Source organism: Aotus nancymaae, unplaced genomic scaffold (assembly GCF_030222135.1).
Source record: "Aotus nancymaae isolate 86718 unplaced genomic scaffold, 86718_ANA_hifiasm-v0.15.2.pri h1tg000029l, whole genome shotgun sequence".
NCBI lineage: Eukaryota > Metazoa > Chordata > Mammalia > Primates > Aotidae > Aotus > Aotus nancymaae.
The window spans coordinates 47,486,371-47,502,502 of NW_026988442.1; the positions used below are offsets into that span (position 1 = coordinate 47,486,371).

Genomic DNA, 16,132 nt, shown 5'->3' on the forward strand with positions numbered 1-16,132 from the left:
AACAACCTTTGAGGTAATGACAGGAATTTGAGTTGAGAAACAACCTGGGATGTCAGAGGGATTTTCGGAACCCATGAAATCAATTCACAAGAGAAAGAGAACACTTTCATCTTTTAAGAAGCCTGCTTACAATAATACCAATCATGTATGAACTTGAAAGAGAGGCTTTTCCCAGACTTCAAATGCTAAAGCTGCCAAAATCTGAGTTTGGCAAAAATGAGGAGGGCAGAGGGGTTAAGGAAGAAAGGCAAAGCCAACCAGTCCTCCCACTGCGCTACTAGACCACAGGTTCCCACCTGCTTCTGTGCAGAGCTTTAATTACTAAATTGAGACCCTTCGACTCTATTGCCTAGCCGTTATGGAGGCTGTTGGAAATGTCATTCAGTAGCAGTAAAACATTTCCACACTGAATAAATATTAAAGGGAAAAGTGAGGGAGAAAAATAAAGTCGTGTCTTAATTACACTATATTTGCTATGCCAGCGCAACTTCCAGACGAACAAGTAACACCACCAGTCACCGCCCCCCCACCCCCCCACCGCTCTGGTTCCAATCGGATTGCCTAAAAAAAAAATCTTGACGCTTCCACCATCTCAACCAATTTCGTAAAACTGCAGATGCTGGTGCTCCTTCCTTTGAAGGATGTATGTGGGGAGGGGGAGATGCTACAAATTAAAATGGTGAGGAAAGAGTTTTAAAAAGAGCAAATAGGAACTGTGTGCATGTTAAGGCATAAGTAGCAGTTAATAGTGTTAAGAAGCATCAGCCTTTCCTTGTTCCATTGAGCACGATGATAAGGACCTAAATCTCCTGACATGAAATGGTAAAGACTCAACACCACTCCAACCAAAATGGAATCCAGTCTCTGGGAAGAAAGAGGAAGAAAGGATAGATTAAGGAAATTGGTGGAGGGAAGGGGTGAAAAAGGAGACTAGCAAAGAAAGAAAAAGAAATTCCTAGATTTCCATCTGAGACAGATCTATTTGGGCTAGCTGGTGACATGATGAAAAAGTTTTTAAATGTTTGCACCATTTTCTGGACCCCAAATGCCATTCTTCAGAGATGCTGTGTAACCCAATGAACCATCCGGAAGATCTGAGCTCTTCACAGTATTAATCCTGGAACCCAGACTTCCTGTTTCGTGAAGGACCCGAACATGGTATTATGCATATGTATTATGAAACTTTTAACTACTAAAGACCATGTGTCTTGTGAATATTTTTATTATCGCTGAAATCACTGAGGGAGTTAAGTTGCCTCCCTTGAATACTATCAGCTGACACATCCCATAAAAAATATGCCAGTTAGTAGCTACCAGAAAAGTAACTACAGATAATTTGAACCAACACAGAACCTACAACAAATGAATAATGAAACAGTAATAATTCAAGAGTTTGCTGTGGAATAGAAAATCACTTCAAAGGAAATTTCTAAGAGGAAAATATTTCTTCTAACTAGGGCATAGAAAAATATAAAAATGAAAATAAATATAGTTTTTTCCCTCTAACTGAGTCTAAAAGGAGTTACAGTGCCTTGAGAGCCACTGGCTATTTAAGCTAAAGGGAACAGTGTACGTGATTTATTTCAGTCTTCTCAAGCATTTAAAGTCTGTGTGAGTGTGAGTGTGAGTGTGTGTGTGTGCACATATGCATGTGTGCATTCAACTGTTAGATTGCTCTTATTTTCCCCAAAAGGTATCAATTGGTAAAATGTACAGGCTTTTCAGTAGGACACATCACCTGATTCTTACAACATACACACAAACACACACACACACACACACACACACACACACACTATAAGCTGTCTTCATATGGTTTAGTTTGGATTTTGCAACTTGTAAACATTTCCAATCTTTCAGTCTGTGGCTTCTTTTAGATAATTTATATTTTATTTGCAATATGTTTTACATTATTGAATCATCATTTTTTAAAGTCATTGTAGTAGGGACATTTAAGTCCAGGCCAAGCCCATGCATAAAAAGATTCAGTAAGAGATTTGCTGTCTTGTACTTCCCACCACATCTGGGTCAGGCCCCTGCAAAGCAAGGTCATGGGAATGTGGCTGCTGTCTGAGCCGTTCCTTTTCTAGCCCTTAGGGACATGACCGTCCTTTTGGACATTGAGTTGAAGAAGGTAGTAGTATTTATAACAAATCTAAATGGATTCATATTATTCTTACCCACACTATTTTCAGATTTCTTTTAAAAGTCAGGCTGAGCTCCTGTGGCAAGTGTTCACTTCGTTCATACTAACATTTTTTAGAAAATATCTTAGGTTCTTATGTTAGTAAGAAATAGATGCAAGCACTCTGAGAAATGAACACAGCTAGGGAAAGTGAAAATAATGAACTGAAATTAAAAACAATATTTTTTGTAAACAATTTTGTTAAAAGTTAGAGATACCAAGAATTCAAAGGGAAAACATGCCTTGCTGCATTCTTGCTTTCACTTCATTTTCTCATATGGCTGATATAGAGAAGTCAACCACTAATAAGAATGAAGCCACTTATTATGACATATTATTTTTAACTCATGAAACGTTCATAGTGCTTCATATCTCAAAAACGTATTTTATATCTTTGCAAGTCAAGCACCTTTGCTACTGTTTGTCTAGCAATAGGCCCATGGTACCCCCAAAGTTAACAGGAGGAAAGTATGTAATAAAAGACAATATTACAAACTAAAAAGTAATGAAAAATGATAATAAAACTAATCGGAACCTATCTTTATTTGGTTCCAAACACTCTTTTCTCTTATTATTTTATTTAATCCCAATAATACCTGTTTCTATCTTATTCTTCATATCAGGTATTGACATATCCTCCCTGAAATGGTTAGGCTTGTGTCCCTACTCAAATCTCATTTTGAATTGTAATCCCCATAATCCCCACATGTCATGGGAGGGACCTGGTGGGAAGTGATTGAATCATGGGGCAATTTCTCCCATGCTGTTCTCATGGTAGTGAGTAAGTTCTTACTAGATCTGATAGTTTTATAAGCTTCTGGCATTTCCCCTGCTGTCACTCATTCTCTTTCCTCTCACCCTGTGAAGAGGTACCTTCAGCCATGATTGTAAGTTTCCTGAGGCTTCCCCAGCCATGTGGAACTGTAGGTCAATTAAACCCTTTTTCTTTATAAATTACCCAGTCTTGGTTATTTCGTCATAGCAGCATGAAAATGGACTAATACCTTCCCTTTATCTTATTTTCAAACATAAGGTCGAATTCTAATTTTACTAGCATCATGGAATTGAGGAATTACAAGTAGGAGAGGAATTTTAATCCCATCTAGTGTTTCCATGTATACAAACCATAGTGCAAGCCACTGTCGAAACCCACCTTCAGCTCAAGCTGTTTTCTCCATTCCCACTCTCCATTGCTTTGTAGGGAAGCCACTGTAGCTGGCACAATGGCCCATTGACTGGATGAGGGATGGGTAACTAGCCCAAGGAGAGCTCATCCCTAGGTTGTGTTAAAATAATTAATTGGGAAACCATCAAACTGAGGTGGCTCTAGCCTCTTGAGTTCATACATGTGAACTCAAACCGAGCTCAGAGAAAAGGGTCATAGTCTAGAAAAATGAAACTTAAGCTTAACCAATCAGAAACTGCCAACCAACCTCTAACTAGGGACTTTAAAGCTACTTTAACCAATCAAATATTTTGTTTGCCTTGCTTTCGAGAACGACTTATAAAAGTTTTTCCCTTATTTCCCTTCAGTGGATCCCAACCTGTTTGTGGTTTGGCACTGCAAATTCATGAATCACTGTCTGCTCAAATAAACTCTTTAAAGTGTTAATGTGCTTAAGTTTATCTATTAACAGTTGGCAGCCTCCTAAGAGGAGGTGTGGTTCAACAGGCTGTGCTCAGTGGAGGCAAAGGTATGTAGCTAAGCCTGTCAGATTCACTTGCTCTGGAATTTTCCCCAGAGAACTCAGTGACTAACCAGTCAGTTGCAAGAGAATAATGAAGTAGACCTACAGAAAAAAGTCAGGATTCCATGAGAAGGAGATCATACTGGCCATGATAGCCAGAGAAAAAAAAATCTGGGGCTACCTGGAATCTTGACAAATTTTCTAGTCCTAGATTCATTACAACAATTTTTCTAATCACCACTTTCCCCATTCCTAAAGAAGCTCAAGTAAGTTTCTATTTACTCACGAGCAAAGGAGAATGCTTCACACCCTTTCTATCCTTCATCATCCCCTACAACATCCTTGCCCAGTGGTCATGCTTAGGTTTAAATATCTCTAGTAAACAATTTACCACTCAATTTAACCCAGGACATCTCTAAGTAATTAGGGTATAAAGCCATTGGTTATATTGAGTGTGCCTTTCCAGCTTTGAATCATTATTCTCTGGCTACTTAAAGCATTGTGAGACGCAATATCCTCTCATTATTCTGATCCCTCTCAATTGTAAATGTCCCTGTTTATCTGTACCTTTCTTCAAATTATGACTTCCAGAGCTGAAAACTATAGCCTATGTGTGGTGTGACCAACACAGATGGCCTGGATTATCATCACCCTTGTTCTGTGTAATTTACTACAAGTACTTTACCTATGACTGTGTTAGACTTTTATGACATTTTTCTCAGCCCTATTACATCGTTGCGTCATTTAAACTTCTTGTTAATTAAAAGCAGTATTTGAAATGAGTTGCAGAAGTTAAAGAACTTCTTTAGGTCCTGTTAAAGAGAAATATCTAGATGGAATGAAACCTTCTTGATTATTAGATTGGTCTTGGTACCCAGCAGGGGTGTATTAATCTAGGTCAGATTTGTCTGTAAATGACAGAAAACCCCAAGTGACAGTTATTTAGGCAAAATTGAAGCTTATTGTCTACTCATATCACCATGAACAACCCAAATTTGGAATATCCACCAGGGACCCAGATCTCCTCTGTATTATTACTCAGGCATCTTCAAGATGAAGTTTCCAACAGGTGGTTGCTTCAGGGAAAAGCTCCATCTTCAGCCATCACATCTCTGCATTCTGGCTAGTGAGAAGGAGCAAAAGAAAGGTAAGGCATTATTTTCCTTTTCATTAAGGACAGTTCACCTGCATCTTCTTGGTCAAATTTAGCTCTATGACCACAATCAGTTATAAATACGAATGTACATTTCAGTTCTCTTTCCAGGTAGCCACAGTCAAGAGTCTCTCTCAGGGTGGAAGAAGGAAAAATAAATATTTAAAGCCAAATAGCAGTTTCTCTTGCAGTGACCAAAATTCCCTCTACTTTATATGATTTTGGCCTAACAAAAAGTATTTTTCTATTTGAATATATGAGCAGAAAACATCAATAAGAGCTTATCATCAGCCAAACAAATAAATGCTTTAAAAATAGCATTATTGGTTAAATTGTGTCTCCCTGAAAAGATATGTTGATGTCCTAACCCCTGCTACCTCAGAATGTGACCCTCTATGGAAACAGATGTAGGTGCAGGTATAGTCAAGTTAAGATGAGGCCATTAGGATGGGCCCTAATTTAATATAATAGGTATCCTAATTTTTGAAAAAACGGAGGGGGTAATTTGAACTCAGACACAGATAAGACATGCACAGAGGAAACAGTGTGTAGAGACACAGGGAAAATGCAGTGTGAAGATGGGGGATTGTAGTGTTGCATCTACAAGCCAACCACGAGAAGTGAGGAAGGATTCTCCCTTGCAGGTTTCAGAGGGAGCATGGCTCTGCTGATGTCTTGATTTGGGACTTCCAGCCTTCAGGACTGTGAGACAATAAAATTCAGTTGTTTTAAGTCACCCAGTTCATGGTGCTTTATTACAGCAGCCTTAGGAAACTAAGAGAAGTCTAGGTCATCTCCAAAGTTACAGCTAGATAGAAGAAATAAGTTCCAGTGTTCTATCATGCTGTAGGATGGTTATAGGTAACAGTTTATTGCCCATGTTCAAAAAGATAGAAGGGAAAATTTCAAATGCCCATAACACAAATAAATAATCAATGAGGTGATGGATATTCTAATTGTCCTGATGTGATCATTACACATTTTATACATATATCAGATATCACTCTGCACCTCATAAATAAGTACAATTATTATGTGTCAACTAAAATTTAAAAAGTTATCTCATTTAATTTCCACAACTACTGCTTTAAGAGAGGTACTCTTCGTTTTCTCTTTTTACAGATAAGTACTTTAAGGCTCAAAGAATGAAGCAACCTGCCAAGATCTCTTGAACTTTGATTCAGACCCAGTTTTTTTTCTGATTCCAGTGCCTAAGCTCCCAATACAGTATACTAACTAAATAACCCAAAATGCATGTTTTTAAGATCTGCATCCTTTCTCAGCTTGGATTCCACAAAAGATAACTGTGAAGTGTTATGTACATACTAGGTGAGATTATTGCCCCATAGGTCCCTTTGTAGCATGATATTGTAACCTCTCAGCCCAACAGGGACACTTCTGAGAATGACAAAGATGCTTGATATAGTTTGGATGTGTGTCCCCACCCAAATCTTATATTGAGATATAATCCCCAGTGTTGCAGATGGTGCCTGGTGGGAGGCAACTGGATCATGGGGGCAGATTTCTCATGAATGGTTTAGCACCATTCCCCACAGTACTGGCCTCACCATAGTGAGTTCCCTTGAGATCTGCTTGTTTAAAAGTGTGTAGCAACTCTTTGGCTCTCTTGCTCCCGCTTTGCCTTCTGCCGTGACCTTAAGCTTCCAGAGGACTCCCCAGAAGCAGATACCAGTGTTATGCTTCCTGTACCTCCTGCAGAACCATGAGCCGATTAATCTCTTTATAAATTACCCGGTCTCAGGTATTTCTTTACAGCAATGCAAGAATGGATTAATACAATGCTACTTGGGACAAGAACCCTAAATGAGAACAGTCTTGGGCAAACCAGGGCTTGTTTACACTAATACCTTATTGCTTGGCGCCCCATCCACTCTGACTCCTAACCAGAAATGTCACTGTAGCAAACTTACAGAATTCTAATGATTACAATTGGAAAACATGGAAGTACCTTAATTACACAATAATAATGATATGATACCACACAAATAAGATATTATTTCACGAGTAAGGTATGTAATACAGAAAATATTTACAAAATATTCACAAAAAAATTTACAAAAATGATGTTTAAGATGATTAATCCTAAAAAAAGGATATATTTTGATTATTTAGTTGAACATATCTGAGAAGACTTCTCAGCAAAGACTGAGGACTCCTACATCTGGAAAATTTAAAAAGAGAAAGTAAGGTCTATCTTGTATGAAACTCTGCATATTGGTGCTCTGTTTGTTACAGCAATGAAGCCAATAACCCAATACTGTGGAGAATGTCAAGCATCAGTTTTTCACACACACACATAAAAGTACTCCTCTTACAGACACATTTCTAAGGTTGAGGAAAAAGTAACTCTTTCCCAGGGATATGGATTTAAAGTTATTACCTCTAGTCGCATTGAAATTTGAACCTTAATTAATATCAAAAAGGAGTCAAATTAGACATCAGGGAGAGCCTTCTAAATTCGAATTTCTGCCAAGATAGAGTCTTCTTTTATTATTTCTAAGAGAGCTAGGTACTCTTGGAAGCCACCTCGTCTAGACTGTAACCAAATAATGATGAAACATAATAATCTTACAAAGGCTTAGCATGTGATCTACACAATTATATAATTTGATAAAAAGCTCAAATTAAGTCTCTGTATTTGTGAAAGTCAGGTTTCCAGAGCCTCTGCCTGGGGCTAAGACAGACTAAATAAAACTATTTTTGCACATGTGAATATATACCTCAACAAACCAAATACTATATAATCTGACTAAACTGTAGGGTTCTAAAATGATAACTTTGTTTACCTCTGCATGGGAGAATTGTTAGTGATTTTATGTGTCTCTTTTTTGTTGAGTTTTCTCATTGAGAATATAATATTATGAAATTATATTAAATAATACTTATGAAATTAAGAAACAGTTCTTTTAAAAAATCATCAAAAATATGTATAAAAACAGCCTATATCAGTTATCTATTGATGAATAACAAATAATGTCAAAACTTAGTGGCCTAAAAAAATAAATTATTATCTCACATTTTTGTGGGCCAAGGCTTTGGGAGCAGTTTGGTTAAGGGGTCCTTGCTAGAGTCTTTTTTGTTTTGAGACAGACTCTCACTCTGTCACCCAGGCTGGAGTGCAGTGGCACTATCGTGGCTCACTGCAACCTCTGCCTCCTGGGTTCAGGTGATTCTCCTGCCTCAGTCTCCCAAGTAGCTGGGACTACAGGCATATGCCACTGCACCTGGCTAATTTTTGTATTTTCAGTAGAGTCGAGGTTTTGCCATGTTGGTCAGGCTGATTTTGAATTCCTTACCTCAGCTGATCCGCCTGCCTCAGCCTCCCAAAATGCTGAGCCACCATACCCGGCCATTGCCAGGGTCTTTTATGAGGTTGCAGTTAGGATGCTGGCAGGGGCTGCAGTCATATGAAAACTTGATTGGGGCTAGAGGATCCCCTTTTAGTATTTCTCACTTATGTGATACTGGGAAGAGGCTTTACTTCCTCGCCATGTGGGCCTCTCTCCATAGGTAGTTTGAATTTCCTCATGACATAGCAGTTGTTTTCTCCCAGAGTGAGTGGTCTGAAAGAGAACAAGGCAGAATCCACAATGAATTTTATGACTTAGTATCAGAATGTACACACATCACTTCTGTCATATGCTGTTCATTGAAAGCAGGTCACTAAATACTACCTGCACTCAAAGGAAAGGGAATTAAGCTCCACTTCTTGAAGGGAGGAGTGTCAGAGAATTTGTGGACATATTTTAAGACCACCACAGAGCCTATATCTACACACACACAAAAAGAACAACACACACATACAGAGACACATATAATATTAGGCTGGTGCAAAATATTAGGTAAATAATAAAGTAATATGTCTTTAAAATAAAGTAAATGTCTTTACTTTAATGGCAAAAACTGCAATTACTTTTGTACCAACCTAATATATTGAAAAAAGTATTTAAAATAAAATTATAACTGAGAGTGGAAATAACTGAACATTTAAAATTTCTCCTTTTTATTTTCTACTTTTAAAAAGCAAACATTTTTCTTTTGTAATTAAAAAAAGGAAAGTTTGACAGATTTGTGGTCAATGTGGTGGTAAGACTAATTGTATTAATCAATAGATCAACTTGGTCAGATTTGATATCGTTAGAATATTTTTTCTGATTCATAAATATGCTATGTCTCCCAATTTATTTAGGACTTCTTTAATATATTTTGATTGTTTTTTTTTTCTCTGAAGAGACTGTGTACATTTTTATCCTTGGTTGGATTTATTCCTTAGTATTAGATATTCTCTGATACTATTATATACTTTTTAATTATAATATCTAGTTGTTTGCTGTTGCTGTGGAGAAATTAATATATTCTTAGTCTAATCTTATACTAATCAGCTTCCTAAACTCTCTACTTATTTCTAATTATTTTCTCTCAGATTATTTTGGATTTTTCTATACAAACAATTGTATCATCTAAAAATGATGACAATTTTATTTTTAGCTTTTCAATTCTTATATCTCTGATTTATCTTTTATTTCTTATTGCTTTAAACCAGGAAAGCCAATATCAAGTTAAATGAAAGTCACGATCATTGATTTTTTTTCACTTCTGATTAAATGGAAATACTTCCAAAATTTCCCCATAATGAAAATACTTTGCTATAGTTTATCACTATAGGAAGTTGTATTATATTTTTGATTTACAAAGAGGTTTTTTAAATCAAGAATTCAGTATTATCAAGTGTTTTTTCCTGAATCTAGTGAAATAACATGGTTTTTTCTTACCTATTAATGTTGGAAATTATAGTTATAAACTTTATAGTTAATTAAGCCATCCTTTCATAGTTGGTCTATATTCAACTTGGTTATGATTTGTTAACTTTTTCATGAACAGATAGATTCAATTTGCTAATGTTTTTCTTGGAATTTTTGCATATATACATTTTTTAGTAAAATAGGGTTATAATTTTTCCTTCTCAATGCACATCTATCAGGATTAAGATTACTAATATTAAAACTGTAACTTCATAGAATTAATAAAAAAACAATTTTAAAACTGAGAAGCTGGGAGAGTACACGTTCAAAACATATAACTGAAACAGGGTTGCCACCCCAAATATATAAATTATGCTTACAAATCAATAGAAAAAATTCACAATCCAAATCAAATGGGCAAATAAAAGGAAATTCACAAAGAGAACAATGAAAATATTTAATTACCATATAAAATATCTTCCACCTCAATGTAAATTAGGACACTGCAAATTTATACAATAATAATACACCACTTAAAAATTCGGCAGAACAATGAAACTTAAAAAATAGATTAAGTGAGTCCTGATGTTGCAGACAATGTAGAAAAACAAGAATTCCACCTCTGTTGGTAGAAGTGAAGTTTCTATCATTAATTCTCAAAGCAATTTAAAAATATTTAATGAAGACCGGGCGCGGTGGCTCACACCTGTAATCCCAGCATTTTGGGAGGCCAAGGCGGGTGGACCACCTGAGATCAGGAGTTCGAGACCAGCCTGGCCAACATGGTGAAACCCCATCTCTACTAAAAATACAAAAAATTAGTTGGACATGGTAGTAGGCACCTGTAATCTCAGCTACTCCTGAGGCTGAGGCAGGAGAATCACTTAAACCTGGGAGACGTAGGTTGCAGTGAGCCAAGGTCACACCATTACACTCCAGCCTGGGCAACAAGAGCAAAACTTCATCTCAAAAAAAAAAAAAAATTAATCAGGTTGAAAGTGTTCATGCCCTACTACCTAACACTTCTACATCTAGAGAAACTGTCACTTTTATGCTCTGGAAGAGAGTAAAATGAGAAACAAACTTAATATCTCTCAGTAGGTAACAGTTAAGTCAGCCATACTTAATTGTGTTAGATAAAATGAAAAAATATATCTGCATATAACTATATCATACATGCTGAAAACAAAAATGCCAGTGGAAAAATAACATGTACAATATGACACCAGCTTTGTAAATCTTGAAAACACAAAAGCCAATGTTATGTGTTGTTTATGGCTATAAATGAATGAATTAAAATACAAAGCAAGAATAGCAAAGATAACACTAACTTGATGAACCGATGACTCTAGGGATGAAGACCTGGGGAAAGGCATGGAGAAGGTCAAGGGAGTTCCTACTGTGACATTGTGTTTACTTTTACAATTTGAAAAAAGTATGACAGTATGTTAACATTTGTTAATTTGACAGCAGAGTGTATATAAAGTTTCTAAGTCTTTTGTTTTCCCATGGTTTTTAAACTTTTTTCATAATTGTAAGCAAATATGTATGAAACAGAACCTCTTTAATTAGGTACAGTTGGCCTCATATCCCTAGTTCCGCATCCATGTATTCAACCAATCCCGGAACAAAAATGTAGTTAGGGCTAGGATGGATGTGTCTATACTGAACACATACGGACTTTTTTCTTATTTCCTAAACAATACAGTATAACAACTAGTTAGATAGCATTTACATTGTTTTAGGTATTATACATAATCTCGAGATGATTTAAAGTATGCTGGAGGATGTGCCTGGGTTACATGCAAATACCATGCCCTTTTGTCTCAGGGACCTGAACATTCCTGGATTTTAGTATCTTCAGGGGTCAAACTAATCCCCTGTGGATATCAAGGGAGGACTGAATTCGGTAAGTATGATGGCATATTCCCGCTCTTATTGGCCCTGAAGCTGTTCTTTCATGCATTCTGTCTCTGATACTGAATACTCTCTGGGCTTGTTGCTTCATCTGTAATGTAAAAGGACTGAATAGAGGTCATTGAAGATTCTTTCTAGCTCTGACACTGTGGGTGCCATCCCTTTCACAAGCCCTTGTACTTCTCTTTCCGTTTTCAAGGTTCATTTCCAGAATCCAGTAACAATCCATCTTCATTATCTCTATGGCTCCTTTTTCTAAAAAGTTACCAGGAAGCCTTCGACCAAAGCATGCTCAGAGGTCAAGTTTGCTAAAACCCTAGGAAAGTTTTTTGTTTGGCTATTCATTTTCTCAGGAGTCTTTCAATTTCCATTTACAATAAAAGTCCTAAATTTTCACCAGTCGTCTCTGCCATTAAAGAGGTGTAGCGAGGAGGAGGTGCTGATAGGGAAGATGTCCCACGGGCCAAAGGCTGCTTCTGCGCTCTTACCTGGGCTTCAGAACCCAGCAAAGGAGCAGGTAACTTAGGAAAGGGCTGCAACCAGGCCGTCATAACTGTGCGATCTGGGCAGGGCAGCGTGGGTGGAACAAGTTATCCTTTGCAGCTCCGGGAAAGAGCAGCTCTCCCTGTTCGCTGAGGGAGGCGGGGGTATGGAGCGGGGAGGCGGGGAGACAGAGCTGCCCGGATCAGAAACATCCTGCAGCATCTCCTCATCCGGAGGAAAAATACGTTTGGGCGAACTCCGGTGGAAAAGCGCCCCAGGCTGCGACAGACTAGCGATCTTGGGGCTGCAGCCCTCGCTGCCTGCGGAGGGGGCCCGGGGGCGCCTGTGGAACCAGCTCCCTGCAGCTCCGCGGCCGCGCGCGGACCTCGGCTGTGTGCGAGGTGGCGGAGGAGGCTGGCCGGGTGCGAGCGGAAACCCAGCCTCAGCATCTCCCACCTGCTCAGGACCACCGCGCAGCCATGGGCTACCAGGAGCAGGAGCCTGTCATCCCGCCGCAGGTAAAACTAGAGACTGGGCAGGTTCTGAAGCCAGTTTTCTGGAAATTTGATTCACCTTGCGACAGGTCAAGTCAGCAAACTTCACCTAGGGTCTTAGTTTAGCACCGCGTAAAGTTCTCTGGGAGAAAAAGTTTTGCTTTAATCTGAGTTGTTGTGTTTTTTTGTTGTTGTTTTGTTGTGTTTTTTTTTGTTTTGTTTTGTTTTTCCTTAGCAGGCACTTTGATTTCACAGAATCACATCACTGAATTCCTAACGGATACTGTACTTAGCAGCTGGGGCAGCTGTAATCTGGAAATTTTAGGATGGAGTTTGCTTACCAAGCTCTGTTGAATTACCAGCTCTTATTTTTATTTTTTACTACTGTTATCCTGGCATTGTTTTATTTTCATTAGTGACATTACTTATTATGACTAGAAATATCCTGCTAGTATCCCGCATATTACTTTTCTAATTTTTGAGCTAATATTTGTTTATAATTGCTCTTTTATCTATTAAAATAGAGAGATCTAGATGACAGAGAAACTCTTGTTTCTGAACATGAGTATAAAGAGAAAACCTGTCAGTCTGCTGCTCTTTTTAATGTTGTCAACTCAATTATAGGATCTGGCATAATAGGTAAGTGTATTTTGTTTTGTTTTAAATTTTAAATGAAAGGGCAAAATTTGAGACTCGCTATGCTGCTAGTGTTCATTAATTATTTTTAAAGAAAAAATACTTAAATAAGAAAATTGATAATTTTCTTTCATAAAAGCCTTCCTTTGTTTTTAATGTAACAGTATGTATGGGTGTCTTTTATGCCGAAGATGGGGCTGCAAGTCACACTCTTTCCACAGTTGAGAGTATCTTCCACATGTGGTGGATGAAGATGAAACTGCATGTGGGTGGTGGTAAATCTTTTTGTTGTGGGCTGCGTGGTTGATTGCTAGTGTTACCTAATTACTTTTTCCTCTTACTGAAGTGTCCATCATTTGAATCATCTTTTTTTAACCTTTTAGAAGTATAAAACTTCCAGATATTTGTAAATATTGGAGGTGCAAAAGTTTAATATGAAAACATACCAATCTTATGAAAAATTAAATTCATACATTCTTTACCTATCTATACATGTTAAATTTTAAAGTACAAAATTTTACGATAAACTAATTTTAAATATCATTCTGTCAACAATGCAAATTTGTTAATTGAAAATGCATATGATTTTCCTACCAAAGGAGCCATACAATCAGAATTAAAAGAAATAAATAGCTCATATTTTCTCATTGTATTAGAAGCAAGGGAAAATTTCCGAAAAAAGTTGAGTGCATTGCATTATAGTAATAAAGGCAGCCATATTTTCAGTTGTGGTTATTCTTTTTGGTATCTGAAAACACTCTATCTCAGAAAAGACAAGAAAAAAAAACGAAATCCTGCAAAATACAATACTTTTTGAGAATTTAGTGTTTTATAAAGTTTTGACATTTTCCTCTCAGTTATCATCTGCTGAAAATTAAACATTTATCTGGATTGTTACTTTTCTTACTTTTCACAAGTTAATATGGTTCTTGATTTTACATTTTTCTATGGATAGTCTTTTTTCTCCCCCAAATCATACATAAAACAGAGTTACCTGAGGTAAAGTAGAAGGAAGCAGAGGCAAAGACTTGTTTACAATTCTACCTCCATGTACCATGAAGGTATGGGCAGCTGTACTTAGAATTCTAGAGCTAATTCCTGATGTGAACATGTTAAACTGAGCCATGTCAGCAATGCTAAACAATATCACTGAATTCTGCTCAGCAGCTTGTTTTCTTTTCTTTAAGGGAAAACTTTTCAGAGAATAAAAATTTTGAGTGGAAATATTTCAACTGTATTTGTTTTAAATATTTTATAGTCCATAATCTAAAATTGTCCATTTCCCCCAAAATTATAAGAAATAATTTTATGTATCCCTTTCAGCATTATAAAAAATAAATTTGCCTTCTCATTTTCCTCTCATTTTTTTCCTACATAATAGCCCAATTTTGACTCCAGAGTCTGTCTTTCTTAGTATTTCATAACCCTTCTGTGCTCTTTATTATCCTGTCTGTCTGCTTTCTTAGTTAGCAGGTAAGGAAGGATTTGAGGTAATGACTTTCCACATATTCCAGGGTTATGTCACTCTTATTCTAAAGTCAGCATTATTTATGTGAACTGGCTTTTGTTTTTCATTTGCTGCTTTCTAAGTCTTATTCCATCACTTCATAAACTTGCTCTCTTGACTTGTCCCTAAGCTAACAATTTATTCCAAAATAAGTATTAATACCTAACATTTAATATTAATACTGTCCTATGTGCAACTTACAAATATGTCATATAAGAATATACATTGATTTTTACCTGTTATATGCAGAAATTGGGGGGGGAAATTTCTGTATTTCTAGCTTTCTTGTTAATGTGAAGGGTGGGGCATTTTATGTTTTTTTCAGGATTGCCTTATTCAATGAAGCAAGCTGGGTTTCCTTTGGGAATGTTGCTTTTATTCTGGGTTTCATATGTTACAGGTAAAATACTATATAATTTCTTATTGCTGTGACTTCAGTTGTGCAATGACTACACACACAGACACACACACATGCACGCAGATGCTGCAACTGAATTTTCTCGTTAATTAAAAAGTGTGTCAAGGAATCCTAAAGAATTTAAGCATTTATGCCTGAGGAGATTTACTTTTCTTACTAATCCTTTAAACAGATTAGGAAAAGTAGAAGAGCATTATATATTACCAAGCCTAAATCCTTTTCATGTGCCTTTTTCACTTCATGCAGAAAGTAGTAGATGGGGAAGTCATTGTAAAGCTTCATGAAGGCTAATAGAAGACTGTGCTCTCAAAGTGCAGACGGCAGGGCTTCGTAGGCAGGTGCATGTGAATGAGCAACCTTATTCAGCTGTTGTTTGTGCAGGTAGAATTGAAGCCCTGGTGATCAACCAGCAGGGGTCATCACCCCTGGCGGCCTGGTTTATGCCTGCCCACACTCATTGCCTGCTACTATCTTTAAATGCAGCGTTAAGTTGCTTCTACATTACATCTTCTCTTCTGCTTCCCCCTCTTCATGTAAACAGTTCATTCACACCCACATTTTGCCACTCCCCCATTTAAATACAGGCTTTACAACTCATAATCATCTCCTCTTTTTGTTGTCCTCGTCCCCACTCTGTCAGCCCCCATCTCACCTTATGACAAACCGGCATCTTTCCTCTGCCTTAGGATCACTGTAAAAGAGGTGGCAATGATTAAAAATAGACACAACTCACAGGAGTTGCTGCTGTGGTGGATTAGGTGCCCTTTTACCAGCTAGTGCAAAACACCTCAGCTGCCCTCTGGTCTGGAGTGTTGGCTTGGGCCTCAAGGGGCCTCCATGCCTCCATGAGGGACCAATGTGTGGTACAGTTGCAGCTCCAGAGCTCCA

The 16,132-nt window shown here is 37.4% G+C and overlaps 1 protein-coding gene and 1 long non-coding RNA gene across 3 annotated transcripts in view; one reads left to right on the forward strand and one right to left on the reverse strand.

The window, feature by feature from the left end:
- Positions 1-8,349: 8,349 nt before the first annotated feature.
- LOC105708929 (uncharacterized) overlaps positions 8,350-16,132 on the reverse strand; it is a 95,224-nt gene continuing 87,441 nt past the window's right edge. The window contains exon 5 of the long non-coding RNA XR_001105407.2: positions 8,350-8,610. This is a non-coding gene — a long non-coding RNA (uncharacterized LOC105708929). The remainder of the gene's footprint in view (positions 8,611-16,132) is intronic.
- Positions 12,625-16,132, forward strand: part of SLC38A11 (solute carrier family 38 member 11) — a 57,242-nt gene continuing 53,734 nt past the window's right edge. The window contains exons 1-3 of one of the 2 annotated variants that reach the window (XM_012440667.3): positions 12,625-12,707; positions 13,208-13,322; positions 15,152-15,226. In XM_012440667.3, the coding sequence (XP_012296090.1) occupies positions 12,669-12,707; positions 13,208-13,322; positions 15,152-15,226 (229 nt within the window). In that variant the 5' untranslated portion in view covers positions 12,625-12,668. The remainder of the gene's footprint in view (positions 12,708-13,207; positions 13,323-15,151; positions 15,227-16,132) is intronic. The other variant, XM_012440668.2, reaches the window with a different exon arrangement.